The sequence below is a fragment of the Nothobranchius furzeri genome, chromosome 6 (assembly GCF_043380555.1).
Source record: "Nothobranchius furzeri strain GRZ-AD chromosome 6, NfurGRZ-RIMD1, whole genome shotgun sequence".
Taxonomy (NCBI): domain Eukaryota; kingdom Metazoa; phylum Chordata; class Actinopteri; order Cyprinodontiformes; family Nothobranchiidae; genus Nothobranchius; species Nothobranchius furzeri.
The window spans coordinates 81,397,627-81,419,478 of record NC_091746.1 but is presented as its reverse complement, the minus strand read 5'-3'; the positions used below and the strand labels follow the sequence as shown (position 1 = coordinate 81,419,478).

The 21,852-nt window shown below is 40.8% G+C and overlaps 3 protein-coding genes across 6 annotated transcripts in view; 2 read left to right on the top strand and 1 right to left on the bottom strand.

Moving 5' to 3' along the window:
- Positions 1-4,683, top strand: part of acsl1a (acyl-CoA synthetase long chain family member 1a) — a 29,180-nt gene extending 24,497 nt beyond the window's left edge. For all 4 annotated transcript variants that reach the window (XM_015943756.3, XM_054744839.2, XM_015943757.3 and 1 more), the window contains exons 12-21: positions 96-230; positions 344-478; positions 652-747; positions 902-974; positions 1,055-1,143; positions 2,654-2,770; positions 2,858-3,001; positions 3,085-3,186; positions 3,261-3,332; positions 4,118-4,683. In XM_015943756.3, coding sequence (XP_015799242.1) covers positions 96-230; positions 344-478; positions 652-747; positions 902-974; positions 1,055-1,143; positions 2,654-2,770; positions 2,858-3,001; positions 3,085-3,186; positions 3,261-3,332; positions 4,118-4,258 — 1,104 coding nt within the window. In that variant the 3' untranslated portion in view covers positions 4,259-4,683. The remainder of the gene's footprint in view (positions 1-95; positions 231-343; positions 479-651; positions 748-901; positions 975-1,054; positions 1,144-2,653; positions 2,771-2,857; positions 3,002-3,084; positions 3,187-3,260; positions 3,333-4,117) is intronic.
- On the bottom strand, positions 2,361-20,311 carry primpol (primase and polymerase (DNA-directed)). The gene is made up of 17 exons (XM_054744840.2): positions 20,173-20,311; positions 20,044-20,080; positions 19,575-19,827; positions 19,392-19,486; positions 19,168-19,306; positions 18,771-18,918; positions 18,625-18,700; positions 18,417-18,538; positions 18,141-18,303; positions 17,972-18,069; positions 17,587-17,673; positions 6,724-6,832; positions 6,566-6,642; positions 6,447-6,493; positions 6,128-6,349; positions 3,080-3,127; positions 2,361-2,768 (listed from the first exon to the last, which is right to left on the bottom strand). Exons 3-15 carry the CDS (start codon positions 19,746-19,748, stop codon positions 6,137-6,139), a joined length of 1,548 nt encoding a protein of 515 aa, XP_054600815.1. The 5' UTR covers positions 19,749-19,827; positions 20,044-20,080; positions 20,173-20,311; the 3' UTR covers positions 2,361-2,768; positions 3,080-3,127; positions 6,128-6,136.
- Positions 20,312-21,640: 1,329 nt separating this feature from the next.
- si:ch211-145b13.6 (NAD(P)(+)--arginine ADP-ribosyltransferase 1) overlaps positions 21,641-21,852 on the top strand; it is a 3,250-nt gene continuing 3,038 nt past the window's right edge. Inside the window, exon 1 of the mRNA XM_015943755.3 lies at positions 21,641-21,773. The gene's annotated coding sequence lies outside the window, so the exon portion shown is untranslated. The remainder of the gene's footprint in view (positions 21,774-21,852) is intronic.

Here is a 21,852-nt window from a genome sequence, read left to right as displayed (position 1 = left end):
GTGTAGAGGAAGCAGTGTAGAGTGAATAACTGGACAATAGTGCCACCTGGTGGTCAAAGTCACAGATTTGGTTTAATCAGCCTGGTTTTCCTCAGGGTGTCATCCTCATCCATGGAGCACGTATAGGCTACTTCCAAGGAGACATTCGACTCCTGATGGATGATCTGAAAACGCTGCAGCCGACAGTCTTCCCCGTTGTCCCTCGGCTCCTCAACCGCATGTTCGACAAGGTTAGAGTTTGATTTAGCTGTTTGTTTTCCTGTTGCTTTCTCGTAGCTTTAGCAGCAATTATTTGTGAGTGTTTTGTTTGAGGAGGAGCTGAAGTTTTCTGATTCCTCTCCAGGTTTTTAGTCAGGCCAACACGCCTCTGAAAAGATGGCTGCTGGATTTTGCTTTCAGGAGGAAGGAGGCCGAGCTTAAAAACGGAGTGATGAGAAAGGACAGCATGTGGGACAAGCTCATCTTTAAGAAAGTGCAGGTGAAAAGACGTTTTCTCTCTTCCTCAGCAGCGCACATCTTAGGCCTGATTCCTAAATTAGATCAACTGTGTCTGAGTTAACATGGTTTCATAATCCCTGGCAACCATTATTTACTATCTGCTGTGTTATGTGATTAGGACCAACCTGATTTGAACTTTTGCAAATTTCCCAGGTGAGTCTGGGTGGTCGGGTAAGGCTCATGATAACCGGAGCGGCCCCCGTGTCTCCCACCATCCTGACGTTCCTACGAGCTGCTCTGGGATGTCAGGTGGGTCGATGTGTATCTGTTCTATTAGGGGTTCAAGTGTGACTTTATGCATCAAATAGTTTTTCTGCATCAAAGCATTTAAAAACAGACCAATTTGTAAAAAAGACTGCAGCAAAAAGCAGTAACTGTGATTGTATTTAATGATTTACTGCAGTTCTATGAAGGTTACGGTCAGACTGAATGTACAGCTGGGTGCACCATGTCGATGCCTGGAGACTGGTCAGCAGGTAAACACTCACTTGAGTCTTTTATCATGAATCTGTGTGAGAATCATAGCATTTAAAATCATCTAATGTCGCTTCATCAGGTCACGTTGGGCCTCCTTTGCCTTGTAATATCATCAAACTGGTGGATGTGGCAGAGATGAATTACCTGGCGGCCAATGGAGAGGGAGAGGTGAGGAGAGTGGTTTATCTTTATTTTACTTCACTTTATTAACCTCCTTTGTCCAGAGTCCAGGATCAAAGAAGTTTACCAACTACAAGTTGAGACTCTAGACTCCGCTTTGTGACCAATCATCAACCCTCCACCACCATGCTGACCACAAACATTTATACGTAGATGCCCCAAAGGATCTGGCGCTGACGTAGTGGCCGGCCGCCATCTTAGATGGGTCTCCATTTCCCCCAGTGCATTCATTCCTACTGAGGAAGGTGCTTACCCAACTGAAAAACAATATAATTAAACAAATTAATTATAAAATAAAATCCCATCAGGTAGGCTAAAAAGTCAATAGTAATCCCATGTGATCTATTTTTAATAGTGTGCCGGTTGTTGCAACCTTTGGGGGTGAGGAAACCCATCCAATATGGCAGCAATGCGGTTATGCTCTCCAACGCCCAATGTGGCGTCTACGTATTTATGTCTATGGTGGTGACAGCTGTGTTTATGATGAATGACCTAGTGGATCGTGTTTGTGCACTTGAGGTTAGATGTCATTAATTTAATTATTTTCTCCTCCTGATAAATAAAACCGCAGAACTGAAAGACTGTAAAATGATAGATGTTAATGTGGCTCATATTAAAAACAAGAGGGGAAATGGTCTACATTAGCATTTAAAAAAAAAACATGAACTGTGAAGCCTCCTTTCTACCAGACGTGAAATAATTAGTTGGCATTTTGGACACATCCCAGAAGCGAAGGGACGCTGTCATTATGCTTCAAGTCTATCGACACGTCACGCTTCCAAAACATGACAAACTCTGCAGTTCAGATCAGTCCAGACAGGAAGTCAAACACCAAGGCTGTGTAAAACAGCTGTAAACTTCAAAATAAAAGTCACGTGCAGTAAGTCATTTCCACTTAAACCCCCTTTAACCAATGTCAACGGAACAGAAAATAAACCGCAGACCTTTGTGGATACATGCAGCTCTTTCCCCTTGCTTGTTATTGGGTGGATTTCTGAAATCACGCGTGGTGTTGCAATTCTCCCGTGATTTTGTGACCTCACGGAATCAGCTGTGTGAAACGCTTTCGCTCCAGTTTTGCATCTGAATCGCTCTCGGAGTGGAGCCTGCGGCTAAAACGCCTCTGTTTGGTTACACTCAGTTTTCATGTCTGGTGGAAAGGAGGCCGGAGTTTGAAAAGGAACTTGGTATGGAACAAAAGCTCACATTATAAATAATCACACTTTATTACAGATAAAAATGTTGTTTTTAAACTTTTATACACTTTTCATAAAACAATACAAGCCATTTTTAATGAACACCTATTTTACACAAAGTTGAACTGCCTCCAATCTGACGTGTTTTTAAGCTCAAAATCCACTTTTGTATATTTTATGAAACTAGTTTCATTAAAATGTCTTTTTAACAACGGCAATTTGATGCATCTTTAAAAATGTACCAAAGAATTGGAAAACACATGAAACAGAAAAGAAAATCTTTGTCGTTCGTGTTGCCGTAGGTGTGTGTGAAAGGAGCAAACGTATTCCAGGGGTATCTGAACGATGAGGAGAAAACTGCAGAGGCGATCGACCAGGACGGATGGTTGCACACTGGAGACATTGGCAGATGGCTTCCTGTAAGGAGACCAGGATGATATTATTATAACTAATATTATTAATATAAACTATCAGCTGGTCTTAACTGCTCTCTCTTATCGTTTTAGAACGGCACTCTGAAGATTATTGACAGAAAAAAACACATTTTCAAACTTGCTCAAGGAGAGTACATCGCCCCGGAGAAAATAGAGACGGTTTATAACCGCAGCGATCCAGTGGCCCAGATATTTGTTCACGGCGATAGCTTACAGGTTCGAAACTCATCCAGATGTTCAACCTTTCAGAGTGTTTAGTTGTATTTCCTGTTTGTCTCACTTGTGTCGTGTTACCTCAGGCGTGCCTGGTAGGGATCGTCGTTCCCGATCCAGACTTTTTACCTATGTGGGCCAAGAGAAAAGGACTTGAAGGATCCTACTCTGAACTCTGCAAAAACAAGGTTGGTTTTATTTAAAGCAATGACCTAAAAATACCGTCTTGACCTGACTCACGTTCTTCTTTTTTCTTTTTTAGGATGTAAAAGGAGCGATTCTGGAAGACATCCTGGCTTTGGGAAAGGAAGCAGGACTCAAGTCTTTTGAACAGGTGACCTATCCTTTCTGCAGTTTTGCATACGTACAGCAGTGGTTCTGGAGGTGGAGCAGGTTGTTCATTTACAAATACATCTCGACTGTAAGCTTCCATTTCTGACATAAAAAGTAAAGAACTGCAGCAACACACATCCAGAGTCTGAACCTGCAGCCTGATGTTTGATTAGGTTTATATCCATATTGGATGGGACGGAGGGCAAAAGCAACTCGGTGTTAAAAACAGGGTATCTGCAGATTTAAGGGACCCAAATTTAAGACTTTTTAAGACCTTTTTTAAGGCCACTTTGACCAAATTTGAGCTATTTTAAAAATTAAATTTAAGCTATAATTTCCAGCTATTGCCTGGAACCGGTGCTAACCACGTTGCGAACGTGGGATTAGCCATCCAGTTACCATTAAACTTGCCCTTCCCCATGGCGCAAGCTCCCACTAGCTTAACCAGCTAATGTGCTCATCTAAAAACAGCCCCTTTCACAACCAACTGACTGCGTACGGTTCCGCTTACGTCAACATCGTACACAAAAAATGCTGAACACTAACTAGAAATTCACGGAATTTTTATAGAAATAAAAGAATCTTGTTTATTGGGTCTTTGGTCATTTAAGACCTTTGGAAACTGGATTTAATGATTATTTGTCATTTTTAAGGACTTTTAAGGCCTTAAATTAGGAAAAGCTAATTTAAGACTTTTTAAGGACCCGCGGATACCCTGTAAAAAGCAACGAATTTAAAAAGCATCAAAATGTGATTTTTAAAAGCGACTCTTCTGTTCCGCTGCAGGTGAGAGATATCGTGCTGCATCCAGAGATGTTTTCAGTCCAAAACGGTCTGCTGACCCCGACCCTGAAGGCCAAGAGGAACGAACTCAGGAGCCGCTTCAGAGATCAGATCAACGAACTTTATGCTAGGATTAAGATGTGAGCTGGAATCCTTGAGTTCTGCAGGCACAAACAACCAAGTGACTTCTCTGCCTTCTGACAGTTTTAGTGGGAATTATTTCAGTTTTAAAGTATGTATTTTCCTCACTTGAATGAATAATTAATGTTCGTTGATTGGTACATTTTCATCTAAGCTTGTCTGGTTAAAAATCAGGGAGCCACTGAAGCCGAGGATTTGTGGTCGGTAAATTCAAGCTCCTATTTTTGTTTTAGAGACTAACTTAAACCATTTATACAGAAAAGGACGTACCACTTTGATACTTAATAACACGATCACTACGCCTGTAAATAGTTCCGCTCTGGGAACGTCTGTTATTGTTCTGAGACTGGTCGTAACCTCCTGCATTCCCGTGTGTCTCAGTGTTGAAGGAAAAAGGGACTATGTTGTTTAAAGCAGAGTTTAGTTCATCTGTTTGAGTTTTGTTTGGTGCGTGTAAAATAAGGATAGTAGCTGTACTGTCACGTACACTCAGAAACTTCTTTTCAGCACCCTTCAGGGTCAAAAACAACCTCAGGTAGACAGCGATACTAGATAATAGTATCTCATTTAAAATATTTCAACCGAAGGGATTGTGATGCATTTGTCTTCTCCAGATGGGATAAACAACACAACCGAGCTTTGTTTTTAGTCGCAGTCAGAACTAAATTATTGTTTTTTTAAAGTAACATTTCAAGTTTGACCTGAAAAATATTCCTCTAGATCTTTTCTTTTTCTCCAAATATTAAATGGAACAATAGAGATGAGACTCTGCAGCCCCGTGGAGAAGGTTGCTGATTCGTGCTTTTTAAAAATAAATAAGCATTTCTAATAAAACGGCCTCCAGTTTCTAATCAAACACGCGGCTGGATGAAAGCAGTTTAAAAGCTCGACACGTCTAAGAACACGACCCGCAGCTCGGCAGCAAACCTGAACACCTGCGTGCGTCAAAAAGCTAACGTCATTACTAATGTTTTGGTAGTAAACCAGAAACGTGAAACTCATCATTTCATTGGGTTTGTTGATCGTTACAAGTTTCCCGTTAACTAAACGATTCAAATGAGATTTTGAATCGTTTCCTGGTGGTTCCAACAGGGCAGGTGTTGTTTTCTACAGCGATCTCCGTTCCGCTGGTAGAAATGAGCACCCCTCGGGATTATTTTCATGTTTGTGAATATTTCACAAGTGTTTCGGGAGTTAACGACACCGATGTTATTTAGCAGAAAACGTTCTGAATTTACTCACATCCTTCTGTTCTGCACATCTAATCCCATCAAAGCCAGGATGTAAAAATATTATCTGTTTTATTCTAATTGTATAAAAAGGGCAGATGAGAAGCGTAGGATTAACTAAATAAATATTTGTGTAAAATTGTCAGATTAAGTTTTGTATTTTGGCTCGTTTATGGTTTATAATCCGGTCATTTAGCTGTGGGGACAGGCTGAAGTGTTTGACTGCGTCCAGTCGTCACCGGTTAGCTGTGGTTACTTTTCTGAGCATTTTATTAAATGTTTTGTTCTTCTGGAACCTTAAAAGGACAAGTTGCAACTTTTTCATATTTTAAATCATTTTCTTGGGCCACTATGTGCTAAAATGACCCTTTAAATGAAGGCTACTCAGCCCCCATCACCCCTGAATATTGAACTTGCAACATCAGTTGCCTGCAGGTTTTAGATCATGAACACAGCTGATTTGTTTAATTTAGTAATGAATCACTCCTGTAGACACTTGGGAACCCTGGGAGTCGTTTCTGCTGTTAGATTAAGCTTAAAAAGACGAACGCGCAGCAAGGAGATAGTTTTGCTTCTACAAACGGACACTAGGGGGTGCTAAAAGCAAGCAAAACTGCTTAGTATCCCTTTAAATAAGCTTTACCAATGGTTCCTACTGGGAATCACAGTCTTCCACACACGTGAGCAGAAGCTGGTCTGAGATCTCTCCGCTGTTTTGCTCAAACTCATTCAGACTCTCTAAATACTCGTGGTCATCCCCCCACACATCAGCTGTCTCCTCTTGTGGATTCTTCCTGCTTTTCTGGTTCTGGCCGAGTTCAAAGTTGCCCACGTCGTCCATTACGTACGCCTGGTCCTCCTCATCCTGTCAGACAACAGTTAAAAGTGTAAAAAAAGTGCTTTTTAATGAATGGTGTCAGAATGTCCTGTTTTATTCCATGAGGGTGAAAATTCCAACCAACCAGAGTTAGGATGTAGCTGACGCATATCTCCTGTGGGAGGGGATAACCTGTAACAGTAACGGTGTTATTTATGTTACCATGAACTATCGAAAAGTGACTCATTTAGGATCGCAACATACTCGAGGACCTGAAGTTCCTGCAGTTTGGATCGTGACACTTCTGGTACCAGACTTCCTGTTTCAGATCCACAACAATCCTGCGGAGATGGATAAGACTTCCTAAGACACGACCACATCCCCACGGAGAGCCTTCAGAGCAGGAAACTGTCCAAACCTACATGATGTTGTTGCTTTTGTGGAATCTGCCGACGTTTTCACACCAACGGTATTTAGCAATGTCGTAGAGGAGAAGCTGCTCGGCGGCAAAGTAGCTCCATCTTCTGATAACTGTTGAGATTAGGTGACAATGTGAGCATCGGCACCACACATGCCTGCTCAGCCTGTTAAATCACAAATAAACAGTTGTGCACGTCTCATTTTGACAGAAGGAGCAGATGAGGGAAGTTTTCTTCAGGTTCTGTGATGAAATAATAAAACGGTTTTTTGAGCAACAGCTGAGGAAAAAGTCCGTTTTGACTGAGATGTGTTTTAAATGCACTTTTTGTGATTTTATTTAAGAAAACCTAGTGTTTTTGATTAAATCAAACACTTATAATTGATCTGTTGTGTTAATCAAATCATTGACTGAAATTTCACTTCAGAGAAGCATTCAAGCAGCAATCAGGGGTTTTCCCCCTTTCAGGAATTCTGTATGATTTTGTAGAAATACCCAAGTACAAGTCTTACCCTGCACTGGGATGCAATGTGGGCAACACAGCATTTTTTGCTAACACTGATTTAGCCACTGGCTAGCGGACCAGCGCTGGAGCGTGTTGGGAGACAGCAGGCTGCAGGAAGAGAGGAGACTTGAGTAGAAGGACTTTGGAACGGACACGTTGGGACCAGATCAGGAGTTCTGGTACTGAGAAAAGACGGATTTTTTTCTTCTGGAACTGTGCTGCTCTGGGCGGCTGCATGTTGGAGTAGCTCTGTTGACTATATGTAAGTTTTACCTTTTCTTGGGTATTTTTTCTTCTAGTTTCTCAAGGAAATGGTATTTTTTGGGACATTTTACTTTTCTGTTTCTGGTGCTGTGAAACTTGGAGGATTTTTACTGCTATTTTTTAGATTTTCTCACTTTTTGAGCATTTGTTATGATGTGTAACCATGGCAACAGTCTGGTTTACAATCGGGAGCAGCTGATTAACATCGGAAAGGCTGAAATAATACCTCAACTGAAGCCACAAATCCCAAATGAGCTAAAATGCAAGAAGTGTGGGTGCAGAGCGGGAGCAAAACGGAGACAGAGAGAGGAAATTCAAACCATCTCTTCCATCGATCATAATGGGCGATGTGAGATCGCTGGCCAACAAGATGGAGGAACTCCAAGCCCTTTCAAGGACTCAGCCAGAGTATCGTCAGTTTCGGAACCGCTGGAGGAGATAATGCAAAGAAGGATTCTCCAGAGAATCAAGAAAATGATGGACAACCCTGAGCATTCTCTTCACAAGACTGTCCGACAACGGAAGAGTGTCTTCAGTCAGAGGCTTCTTCCGTTTGGCTGCAACACTGACCGCTACTGGAGATCCTTCCTGCCAACAGCCATTGTAATATACAACAACTCTTTGATGACTTGATTATTATTATTATTCTGAGCTACTACAGCAATCAATTTCCCTCTGGGATTAATAAAGTATTTTTGAATTGAATTGAACTGAATTGTTAAAAAAAAACTGGTTGAATCATAAAATAATACACCCCACAACTAAAACTATTACCTACAGTTTTGACCACTTCTGCGGACTTCTTCAGAGCTAGCGGCTAGCTGTGTAGTGGAGTTGCTAATGCTAACGGTTAGCTTCTACTAGCTGTGACGTTCTCTGCTGTTTCCTGGACGCTAAACCAACAACAGCCTTCCCCGCCGTGAGTCCAGATGGGTGAGTCCAGGAATGTTATTGACAGGGTGATGTAGATCTGTCAGGATTTTCTAATCCTAGAGTTTCACCGTCTGTTTCCTATCAGAAGCTAACGCTAATCTGCTAATACTAATCTGCTATACTACAAAAAACTCCCACTAACGTGAGCCATCAATTGCAAACAAGCTTTGTTCATTTTCACTCACAAAAATGTGATTTTCCTACCACCCCCCACCTAGGGCTGTAGCGAAGCCTCGACGACGTTGACGGCTCGATTCTAAAAATTTGTCGACGTCAGATCCGGAAGTCGACGCACCGCGCCCACTTGTTGCATCCCCCGGAGTTTGTAAATAGAGGAGGAATCTGCCTGTTTTTCCTCTAGTTCGCCCTCTTCTCCGCCTTCACTAACATCTCCGCCAAATACCGAAGACCCGGAACAACGTCCGTCCACTACTAGATTATTTTCCTGTTTTGCCCGCCTTCGTCTCCCGGCAACGGACAACAACTTCCGGGGTCAGATGCGCTGCTTCGTGTCTATCGCAGATGTAGAAAATCACCGGGAGCGTTTCTCCCTTCATAAAGGAGCTTCTTTCAGACATGAGGAGAGCTGTTTTGGTGGTAGCAGTCTCTCCTCCATGCTGGTCTGTTTGCTGCTGGGTGTTTTTGGTTTATTTAAACTTGGTAACTTGAACTTAACGTTGGTAAAGCTACTGTTAGCATCTTCGCTAACAGCTTCTTGCGTTGGGATAAGCTGTTACGTTTTGGTTTAGAGTTCATCTTTTTTGTGGTGTAGATCTCCCTTTTATTACATGTAGAGTGTTGTGGGTTTTCGGTTTAGTGTAAAATATCACCTGAGTTTGGTTTAACCCGTAACACCACTCGCCTCACGCACATAAGTGACCAAAACAAAGCAGCATGGAGACACTCCATCTTCTACCACCTCTCAGGCAGCAGCCTGCACTCCCAAGTTCTACACGTCATCAGAACATAACCAACCGCAACACAATAAAAGCAGTGTTATACAAAATGGAAGGCCTGTAGTGTTTATTCTCTTACAGTAACAACTTATCAATTTTTTTGAGGAATTTATTTGAGATTTTCTGGTTTTTGTTAATTGTGCAATAGAAAAATAATCATTAGATTAGTTTTCTAAATAGTCATTAGAATAGTCGACTATTCGATAAAATAATCGTCAGAATAATCGTTTTAAAAATAATCGTTTACCCCCAGCCCTACCCCCACCCCATTTTCATGTTCAGCTTTCTTCTGGAACTGCGCTGCTCTGGGAAGTTGCATGTTGGAGTAGCTTTGTTGACTATATGTAAGTTTTACCTTTTCTTGGGTATTTTTTCTTCTAGTTTCTCAAGGAAACAGTATTTTTTGGGACATTTTACTTTTCTGTTTCTGGTGCTGTGAAACTTGGAGGATTTTTACTGCTATTTTTTTAGCTTTTCTCACTTTTTGAGCATTTGTTATGATGTGTAACCATGGCAACAGTCTGGTTTACAATCGGGAGCAGCTGATTAGCATCGGAAAGGCTGAAATAATACCTCAACTGAAGCCACAAATCCCAAATGAGCTAAAACGCAAGAAGCGTGGGTGCAGAGCGGGAGCAAAAAGGAGACAGAGAAAGGAAATTCAAACCATCTCTTCCATCGATCATAATGGGCGATGTGAGATCACTGGCCAACAAGATGGAGGAACTCCAAGCCCTTTCAAGGACTCAGCCAGAGTATCGGCAGTTTCGGAACCGCTGGAGGAGATAATGCAAAGAAGGATTCTCCAGAGAATCAAGAAAATGATGGACAACCCTGAGCATTCTCTTCACAAGACTGTCCGACAACGGAAGAGTGTCTTCAGTCAGAGGCTTCTACAGTTTGGCTGCAACACTGACCGCTACTGGAGATCCTTCCTGCCAACAGCCATTGTAATATACAACAACTCTTTGATGACTTGATTATTATTATTATTCTGAGCTACTACAGCAATCAATTTCCCTCTGGGATTAATAAAGTATTTTTGAATTGAACTGAATTGTTACAAAAAACTGGTTGAATCATAAAATAATACACCCCACAACTAAAACTATTACCTACAGTTTTGACCACTTCTGCAGTCTTCTTCAGAGCTAGCGGCTAGCTGTGTAGTGGAGTTGCTAATGCTAACGGTTAGCTTCTACTAGCTGTAACGTTCTCTGCTGTTTACTGGACGCTAAACCAACAACAGCCTTCCCCGCCGTGAGTCCAGATGGGTGAGTCCATGAATGTTATTGACAGGGTGATGTAGATCTGTCAGGATTTTCTAATCCTAGAGTTTCACCGTCTGTTTCCTATCAGAAGCTAACGCTAATCTGCTAATACTAATCTGCTATACTACAAAACACTCCCACTAACGTGAGCCATCAACTGCAAACAAGCTTTGTTCATTTTCACTCACAAAAATGTGATTTTCCTACCACCCCCCACCCCATTTTCATGTTCAGCTTTCTTCTGGAACTGTGCTGCTCTGGGCGGCTGCATGTTGGAGTAGCTCTGTTAACTATATGTAAGTTTTACCTTTTCTTGGGTATTTTTTCTTCTAGTTTCTCAAGGAAACAGTATTTTTTGGACATTTTACTTTTCTGTTTCTGGTGCTGTGAAACTTGGAGGATTTTTACTGCTATTTTTTTTTACTTTTCTCACTTTTTGAGCATTTGTTATGATGTGTAACCATGACAACAGTCTGGTTTACAATCGGGAGCAGCTGATTAGCATCGGAAAGGCTGAAATAATACCTCAACTGAAGCCACAAGTCCCAAATGAGCTAAAATGCAAGAAGGGTGGGTGCAGAGCGGGAGCAAAACGGAGACAGAGAAAGAAGAAATTCAAACCATCTCTTCCATCGATCATAATGGGCGATGTGAGATCACTGGCCAACAAGATGGAAGAACTCCAAGCCCTTTCAAGGACTCAGCCAGAGTATCGGCAGTTTCGGAACCGCTGGAGGAGATAATGCAAAGAAGGATTCTCCAGAGAATCAAGAAAATGATGGACAACCCTGAGCATTCTCTTCACAAGACTGTCTGACAACGGAAGAGTGTCTTCAGTCAGAGGCTTCTTCAGTTTGGCTGCAACACTGACCGCTACTGGAGATCCTTCCTGCCAACAGCCATTGTAATATACAACAACTCTTTGATGACTTGATTATTATTATTATTATGAGCTACTACAGCAATCAATTTCCCTCTGGGATTAATAAAGTATTTTTGAATTGAACTGAATTGTTACAAAAAACTGGTTGAATCATAAAATAATACACCCCACAACTAAAACTATTACCTACAGTTTTGACCACTTCTGCGGACTTCTTCAGAGCTAGCGGCTAGCTGTGTAGTGGAGTTGCTAATGCTAACGGTTAGCTTCTACTAGCTGTGACGTTCTCTGCTGTTTCCTGGACGCTAAACCAACAACAGCCTTCCCCGCCGTGAGTCCAGATGGGTGAGTCCATGAATGTTATTGACAGGGTGATGTAGATCTGTCAGGATTTTCTAATCCTAGAGTTTCACCGTCTGTTTCCTATCAGAAGCTAACGCTAATCTGCTAATACTAATCTGCTATACTACAAAACACTCCCACTAACGTGAGCCATTGATTGCAAACAAGCTTTGTTCATTTTCACTCACAAAAATGTGATTTTCCTACCACCCCCCACCCCATTTTCATGTTCAGCTTTCTTCTGGAACTGCGCTGCTCTGGGCGGCTGCATGTTGGAGTAGCTCTGTTGACTATATGTAAGTTTTACCTTTTCTTGGGCATTTTTTCTTCTAGTTTCTCAAGGAAACAGTATTTTTTGGGACATTTTACTTTTCTGTTTCTGGTGCTGTGAAACTTGGAGGATTTTTACTGCTATTTTTTAGCTTTTCTCACTTTTTGAACATTTGTTATGATGTGTAACCATGGCAACAAGCTGGTTTACAATCGGGAGCAGCTGATTAACATCGGAAAGGCTGAAATAATACCTCAACTGAAGCCGCAAATCCCAAATGAGCTAAAACGCAATAAGCGTGGGTGCAGAGCGGGAGCAAAACGGAGACAGAGAAAGAGGAAATTCAAACCATCTCTTCCATCGATCATAATGGGCGATGTGAGATCGCTAGCCAACAAGATGGAAGAACTCCAAGCTAGAGCTGAAACAACTAATCGATTTTAATCGATTATAATCGATTATTAAAATAGTTAACAACTTTTTTAGTCATCGATTAGTTGTTTAATAATCATATTTTACCGCATAAAGTCTATTTTTTACCACAATCTGAAATCGGTTACAATCTGTTAAATTTGCCGCCAGTGTGTGGCAGTAATGAGCCACTGATCTACCAGTGGAGCCGTCGAAGAAGAAATGAGCCAATAAGTGCCCTCGGTTTTCATGACGTATCACGTTACTGACGCTCATCTTGCTGTGAGAGATGGCGGAACAAAAAGAAATACGGAGGAAAAATAGAAGCGACAAAACAAGAGAAACCCCGGACAAAAACCTCACGAGTATTGGAGCACTTCACTGTAGATGCTTTTAAAAGACGGGTGACCTGCAAAATATGCAAAAACCATGGCACGACGGAAGCACGACGTCCCTAAGTGAACATTTGAGACGAAAACATGGGGGCTGATGCAGCAGAGGAAAGTCCGGTGAATCCGGTAAGTAAAAGAAAATAAACAAGCTAACGCAGATCAAATTTGGGAGCTGAGTTCGTTATAGTGGATGTTAAACATGTTTTTTTTTTTTGCCGCGTCAGTCCACGGCGTTCTACTTCTGATTGACTAGATGCAATCGTGAATCTCCTCCGTGTTGTGAATCATGCGCTTGCCAAATTTAGCACGTCTGTTTATAAGAATGTTCTCGTTAAGAGAAAAACGGCACAAACCCATAACTATGTTCCTCATTCAAAAAAGGACAACTCCGCGGAGAAAAATATACAGACGAGCTGTGTCCAGATGAATATAACGCGGCATAGTTGTACGCTTTCAATTTTTAAATACAGGAGAAATTCAGAAAGTCCTTTTTTTTACTATTAAAAGGCTGTTTTACTATCTAACGCTGTAAAACACCTCACAACGCATTTTTATCAAAATAAATGATCACTGTATATTGTTAATTAATTCAAATAATGTAATATTGATTTAGTGTTGCAGTGTGTGTGCTGCTTTATTTTATATGTGTACTTATGTCAGTCTATTTGTATTTCTTATGCAGAAAAAAACAAGCAACGATGGACAACTACATGGGGAACAAGACACTCACCCCCCAGCAATGTATACCACTTACAAACTCTATTCTAGATTCTGCATTATTTTTTATGGAATTTGCCTCTTATATTTTGATGCCAAAAAATTATTCTGGACTGATATTTTGCACTGTTTAGCTCATTTTACACCGCTGACTGTGTTCATGTGCAATAAAATAGATTGCAGTCAACTGCACAATTCTCCTATGTTTTTCTTTTTCTTAACTGAAATGTATTCATCACTTGTATAGGTTCAATAGCTAAACAATAACAAACCGATTAATCGATTACTTAAAAAAATAATCGACAGATTAATCGATTATGAAAATAATCGTTAGTTGCAGCCCTACTCCAAGCCCTTTCAAGGACTCAGCCAGAGTTTTGGCAGTTTCGGAACCGCTGGAGGAGATAATGCAAAGAAGGATTCTCCAGAGAATCAAGAAAATGATGGACAACCCTGAGCATTCTCTTCATAAGACTGTCCGACAACGGAAGAGTGTATTCAGTCAGAGGCTTCTTCAGTTTGGCTGCAACACTGACCGCTACTGGAGATCCTTCCTGCCAACAGCCATTGTAATATACAACAACTCTTTGATGACTTGATTATTATTATTATTCTGAGCTACTACAGCAATCAATTTCCCTCTGGGATTAATAAAGTATTTTTGAATTGAATTGAACTGAATTGTTAAAAAAAACTGGTTGAATCATAAAATAATACACCCCACAACTAAAACTATTACCTACAGTTTTGACCACTTCTGCGGTCTTCTTCAGAGCTAGCGGCTAGCTGTGTAGTGGAGTTGCTAATGCTAACGGTTAGCTTCTACTAGCTGTGACGTTCTCTGCTGTTTCCTGGACGCTAAACCAACAACAGCCTTCCCCGCCGTGAGTCCAGATGGGTGAGTCCATGAATGTTATTGACAGGGTGATGTAGATCTGTCAGGATTTTCTAATCCTAGAGTTTCACCGTCTGTTTCCTATCAGAAGCTAACGCTAATCTGCTAATACTAATCTGCTATACTACAAAACACTCCCACTAACGTGAGCCATCAATTGCAAACAAGCTTTGTTCATTTTCACTCACAAAAATGTGATTTTCCTACCACCCCCCACCCCATTTTCATGTTCAGCTTTTTTCTGGAACTGTGCTGCTCTGGGAAGTTGCATGTTGGAGTAGCTCTGTTGACTATATGTAAGTTTTACCTTTTCTTGGGTATTTTTTCTTCTAGTTTCTCAAGGAAACTGTATTTTTTTGGACATTTTACTTTTCTGTTTCTGGTGCTGTGAAACTTGGAGGATTTTTACTGCTATTTTTTTTAGCTTTTCACACTTTTTGAGCATTTGTTATGATGTGTAACCATGGCAACAGTCTGGTTTACAATCGGGAGCAGCTGATTAGCATCGGAAAGGCTGAAATAATACCTCAACTGAAGCCACAAATCCCAAATGAGCTAAAACGCAAGAAGTGTGGGTGCAGAGCGGGAGCAAAACGGAGACAGAGAAAGAGGAAATTCAAACCATCTCTTCCATCGATCATAATGGGCGATGTGAGATCACTGGCCAACAAGATGGAGGAACTCCAAGCCCTTTCAAGGACTCAGCCAGAGTATCGGCAGTTTCGGAACCGCTGGAGGAGATAATGCAAAGAAGGATTCTCCAGAGAATCAAGAAAATGATGGACAACCCTGAGCATTCTCTTCACAAGACTGTCCGACAACGGAAGAGTGTCTTCAGTCAGAGGCTTCTTCAGTTTGGCTGCAACACTGACCGCTACTGGAGATCCTTCCTGCCAACAGCCATTGTAATATACAACAACTCTTTGATGACTTGATTATTATTATTATTCTGAGCTACTACAGCAATCAATTTCCCTCTGGGATTAATAAAGTATTTTTGAATTGAATTGAACTGAATTGTTAAAAAAAACTGGTTGAATCATAAAATAATACACCCCACAACTAAAACTATTACCTACAGTTTTGACCACTTCTGCAGTCTTCTTCAGAGCTAGCGGCTAGCTGTGTAGTGGAGTTGCTAATGCTAACAGTTAGCTTCTACTAGCTGTGACGTTCTCTGCTGTTTCCTGGACGCTAAACCAACAACAGCCTTCCCCGCCGTGAGTCCAGATGGGTGAGTCCATGAATGTTATTGACAGGGTGATGTAGATCTGTCAGGATTTTCTAATCCTAGAGTTTCACCGTCTGTTTCCTATCAGAAGCTAACGCTAATCTGCTAATACTAATCTGCTATACTACAAAACACTCCCACTAACGTGAGCCATCAATTGCAAACAAGCTTTGTTCATTTTCACTCACAAAAATGTGATTTTCCTACCACCCCCCACCCCATTTTCATGTTCAGCTTTTTTCTGGAACTGTGCTGCTCTGGGAAGTTGCATGTTGGAGTAGCTCTGTTGACTATATGTAAGTTTTACCTTTTCTTGGGTATTTTTTCTTCTAGTTTCTCAAGGAAACAGTATTTTTTGGACATTTTACTTTTCTGTTTCTGGTGCTGTGAAACTTGGAGGATTTTTACTGCTATTTTTTTTTACTTTTCTCACTTTTTGAGCATTTGTTATGACCCGTAACCATGGCAACAGTCTGTTATACAATCGGGAGCAGCTGATTAGCATCGGAAAGGCTGAAATAATACCTCAACTGAAGCCACAAGTCCCAAATGAGCTAAAACGCAAGAAGCGTGGGTGCAGAGCGGGAGCAAAACGGAGACAGAGAAAGTGGAAATTCAAACCATCTCTTCCATCGATCATAATGGGCGATGTGAGATCGCTGGCCAACAAGATGGAAGAACTCCAAGCCCTTTCAAGGACTCAGCCAGAGTATCGGCAGTTTCGGAACCGCTGGAGGAGATAATGCAAAGAAGGATTCTCCAGAGAATCAAGAAAATGATGGACAACCCTGAGCATTCTCTTCATAAGACTGTCCGACAACGGAAGAGTGTCTTCAGTCAGAGGCTTCTTCAGTTTGGCTGCAACACTGACCGCTACTGGAGATCCTTCCTGCCAACAGCCGTTGTAATATACAACAACTCTTTGATGACTTGATTATTATTATTAGTCTGAGCTACTACAGCAATCAATTTCCCTCTGGGATTAATAAAGTATTTTTGAATTGAATTGAAGTGAATGAACAACTTGAGGTAAGTTTGGGAGTCAGGGACACTAATCAGAGGCTGGCGTCCAGCTAATAGCTAACGGCTTCCTTGTGTTGGACATGATGACGAACTGACAAATTCGATGTCTTTTGATTTAATCGTTAATTATTCAAACTAACAAGTACAGCAACGGTGTAGCTATTTTCTATTTCTTAGTTGAATTAGCAGACTCCATGCTTCCAGGGCGCACTGCTGCCCCCTGCTGGTTCTTTCAGGTTAGTCATAATCCAAATGCGTATGTCCCCAAACAGCTACTGTATTTTAAGATGGTGGATGACCATGGAGCGTCGACCACAGTTTATGTATTTAAAACTGTATAATTTCAAGTTGAGAGGAATATTTGGAATTGATGTTGGTGAGAAATATTCATGAAAAAGGACAAGTTTGAACTGGAAACAGGATTTGATGGTAAACTGGTAAAAATATGACACACTGGGGCTTTAAAAAATCCCTCAAAATAAATGTTACCAAGAACATCTTGATTAATGGAAATCTAGGCTGAAAACACATGTCAACAAAGATAAAATAATCTTGCGTAACTTATTATTATGCATATTTCTATAATTGTATAATCTATAAGGGGTATATTGGGCAGAAGCTTCATATAAAACCCTTGAGCTTTTGACTTCTTGACATTTGGACTTGTTTTTCTATCTTACTTTGCTAACTGAACTAAAGTTAAAAATTAAAGCTTCTCAAATATGCGTGGACATACGTAGATGATTTAAACTGCACCACGCTGCAACACTCACCTCCTTGAATCCCATCCTTATGAACCAATGTTGACACAAAGTTGTCCACTTCCTGATATGGAGACGCCAGGCAGCTGGAAAACGAGCCTGTTAATGACGTAACAAAAATAAATGTATACTCACAAATCAAAGTTATTCAGACTGAACTGTAGTCTGAATTATCAACAACATTTAAACTAGAGTCTGATTATCCATCAGCTCCTCCTAACCAAAGTTATGTTTCAATAAAGGAGGAAATGTTTTTTTTAACCAAAACCAAAAGATCATCTGAAGTTATACAAGTTTGTTTTGAAGGATTTGCAGCAGAGTCCACCTAACAGCCAAGCAGACTGCACACTGACACATCACACCTGTGTGAACAGAGCAGTGAGGTAATCACGGTTACCTGGATTTGATGCCGATTCCTGCTGACAGCGAGGAGCTGTGGTTTTAGCTTCATTTAGTTCTGAGGCGTCCCACGTAAGAATCCTCTGACCTGTAAAGCTGATAGACAAGAGTCCAAAATGACCCGTTCAAAGCTGAATAAGTGCTGAGTTAATGACGCGTATATGTACCTGACGTTACACACCAGAGACGCCAGGAAAACACTTTCCTCAACACCGATGCCTTTCTTAGACGTGGAAATGAATTCGTTGTCTTCTGCTACTGTGAAAGCCGCGTTCTTCCCCACTTTTGAAGACTTGTAGAGCCGGAAGTTTCTGTTCCTGGTGTAAACGCCTGTTTACCAATATGTACAGGTGATGTATACGTGAACGTTAGCATAAAGTATTCTGACTAGCAGAACTGCTGAATGGCTATAAGAACATATAACAGACTCTGGTTTTATTTACCGAGATCAACAAAAGAACAGTGTTGACCGTCCTTGTCTTTCACCAGGAGGAAGCTGAGATCTCGCTCTTCCTTCTTAACTCTCTTCATCTCTGGACTCTCCGTCATCTCAGAAACATTTGTTCTGCAGCGATCACAACAGGGAGAACAGCTACACAACATGCTGACGAATATAAACTTTTATTTTGACAGGTCCTAAACAAAACCAACCGCCTCTCGTTTCCAAGCCAGCTTTCATCTTTGATTTTGTTCATGATGGGGTGAAGAATAGCAAGGATGAACCTGCCTAACAAGACAGAATCAAATAAAATTTAAAACAAACAAATGGATAAACAAACACGCGAGACCTGACGTACCAACATGAATGTTGTCTTTGAAAGCAGCATTTTGCAGGATGAAGATGAGATGTCGACTGAACTTCTCCTCTGTGCTGGAGTCCAGGTTTAGGACATTTTTCACTGAACACTTAATCCCGTAGACTTCCAATAACTTGCCACAAACATACTGCAAACGCAAAAATGAATGAATCCTTTTATATCCTAAATTCTTGTTTCTGGTATCAGCATTTATTATTCTCTGATCACAAAACTAATCAACAATAATGTCTAATATTTGGAGTAATTTCTTGCATTTATCTACGTAAACAGATTAAACTGCATAAGACTGTTTTAAAGTAAGTGAAGCCAGCCACTCAGTATAAATTAATTAGCATACGATGATCCTTCGTTATCGTGGATAAGTAATGTGTTGTACCTGGATGAGTAAGAACACCATAGATTTCCCATCAGCTCCATTGTTTGAAGGTTTGTGGAACTCCAGGTCAAAGTAAAGTTTACACACAGCCCCCTCTGGGATCACCTCATAGCAATGCATCAAGGACTGAGGGTAAGTCCTGGGAAATGTAGATGGCACAAGAGGAAACCAACACTTTATGTGCATACTCTTGCCTTTTTGGACAATAACCTAGAGCTACTTACCTGTAGTAGTGCCAGAGCTCGCTGTAACTAGTAACAAGATAGATCCGTTGACCCTCAGACGCATTTTCTTTTTCAAGAGCGAAAACATGTACATCCTATGATTATTTAAAGATCAAATGTCAGTTGATATACTTTCACACACTGAATCAAAACCGTTTAAGAGCCGGTGCAGATGTCGCACACCTCTTTGCAGCTCTGAGCGAAGCTGATGGCCATGCTTTGACGAGGGAAGAGTTTCCAGACGGAGGAGGGCTGGCACGGCCACAGTCGAGGTTTGTAGGGTGTTGTCAGGGGACGCTGCTGGAACGACTGAGCAAGCTGCTCTATCTTCTTCAGTCGGTCACCCCACTTGCTCATCTTTGAGAATTTAAAACCCACCTTCGTTGGTAATCTTGCCAGGATGGGATTTTTAGTGAAATCAGCAGAGTCATTCACACTGGGGAAGAAATCAAAAGCAACTGTGATGTAAATCTAGAGTTCCTGTAGCGTATCCCCTTCAAAATAATCACCCAGGAAGTAAAATGAACTCCATTTTTACTGCTAGCAGATGTTTGTAGCAAAATTTAGTCTAGATTAAGATTACAATGCTGGAGTAGCATAATCATCTAAAATGTTTAATCTGTTATTTGACTGTGATGTGTGGAAAACTCACCGACATGCAGATGAAAAAAAATCTTCATTGGGATAAACTGCAACGGTCACAACAATATAATGTTTCCAATTAAATTCAGACTTTCTAGATATAGTTTGAGTTTAATTACATTTTGAGTTTGGTACTCACGTAAAATTCCTATTAGGAAGAAGGTGACAGAAAACTTTTATAAATAGTCCAATATTGCCTGTTGTGAAAAACAAAACTTAGCTAGCTAGCTAGCTAGCTGCTAATGCTCGGTTTACTGATGTAGTATCATTCTTAGCTGCTCCGTTCCCGTTCTGCTTATCATAAACATGAAAAACAATTATTTGTTATAGTTTTCTACCTTCACTTTGCTCCAGTTTGTCCTTCGGTGTCTTGTGTTGTTTGGTTTTTGGCGCTTCCGGAAGCGGAGGCGGAAATGACTTGGGTCAAATTAAACGGCAAAGTTTGAACAACGAACAACTCGGGATTGTAAAGCCACCGTTTAAAAACGTTTATACGTATCTGTATTGTGTTTTTATTTCCAAACAATAAATATATTCTAATGCATGAAAATTACAGGAACAGTTTTACTATTCTCCCCTAAAAATAAATAATGGTATAGTCCACAATCAGCTTCTGGACGTTAGCTTTTTCTATCTCAAAACAATTTTCTCACTCCATGGACGGTAGAGAGAGAGAGAGAGAGAGAGAGAGAGAGAGAGAGAGAGAGAGAGAGAGAGAGAGAGAGAGAGAGAGAGAGAGAGAGAGAGAGAGAGAGAGAGAGAGAGAGAGAGAGAGAGAGAGAGAGAGAGAGAGAGAGAGAGAGAGAGAGATGCTTCTGTTTGAGGCATCCCTGATTTTTTTTCTCCCAAAATGTTTTAATTTCCTGTAATCTCTTGAAGGAGTACTGACCAATCTTTGAAACTCCTTTTCTCTAGAGCTGATTTCACTGTACTGTGGTTGAGCATGACAACATAGTATGCTGTTTTTAAAATTGACAATGAATGAATTAAGTGATGTAAGGAAAATTAATAAACAAATTCTACTTGAAAATAGTTAAATGCATGCAGCACTGAAAATGAGTTCACATGAGTGCAAGTACCGTGATTTTAAAAATTCAAGTAACAAAACAGTTTGTGCAGCAGGGTCGTTGTATGCTTTCCAGTGAGGATTGTTTCCTTCTGGAAAAACTAGAAATGTGTTTTTAATTATCATCCCATAGCAATGTTTCAAGCATGGCTGCTTTTTATTAGAACTGGAGGAATGTTAATATTTTTATTGAGCTTGTTTCTTCGTTCAGACATTTTGATAGATTAAATATTTTTTTCTAAAACCTGGTGCTTCTTCGATCATGAGATTATGTCACAAGTTAGTTTCTCTTACTCAGACTGAACAGTTTGGTGTGACATCATCTCTGTCCGCTGCACCTCCATCTCCTGCAAACCTCCACTGCAGTTTATCAGCAAGGGAGGGGAAGGAATTTAGGGAGGGGAGGTTATTAAACTTAACCTTGTGAAATTCCAGGAAAAAAATTCCATTTTCCAGGACAAAGGAAAGAAAATGTTGTAAAGTTTTACAGAAACCCAGGAGCTTGGGTCGATGGAGTATCCATCAGCGGCTTTCCTACTTCCTTCCTCAGGAAAAGGAAGCTGTTGCGTAGCGAGATAAATGGTCCCTCTCTGAACAGCTCTGTACAGAAAACAATCACTCCCCCGCTGGACCTCCTTCTGTTAATTAACCACAGATTTCTTTTCTCCCTTACGGTATGTATCTTTGTAGCTTTCTATATAAACTTTCTGAAAAATGCATTTTGTAATAGTTCTGTATCCCAAAGACATCTGG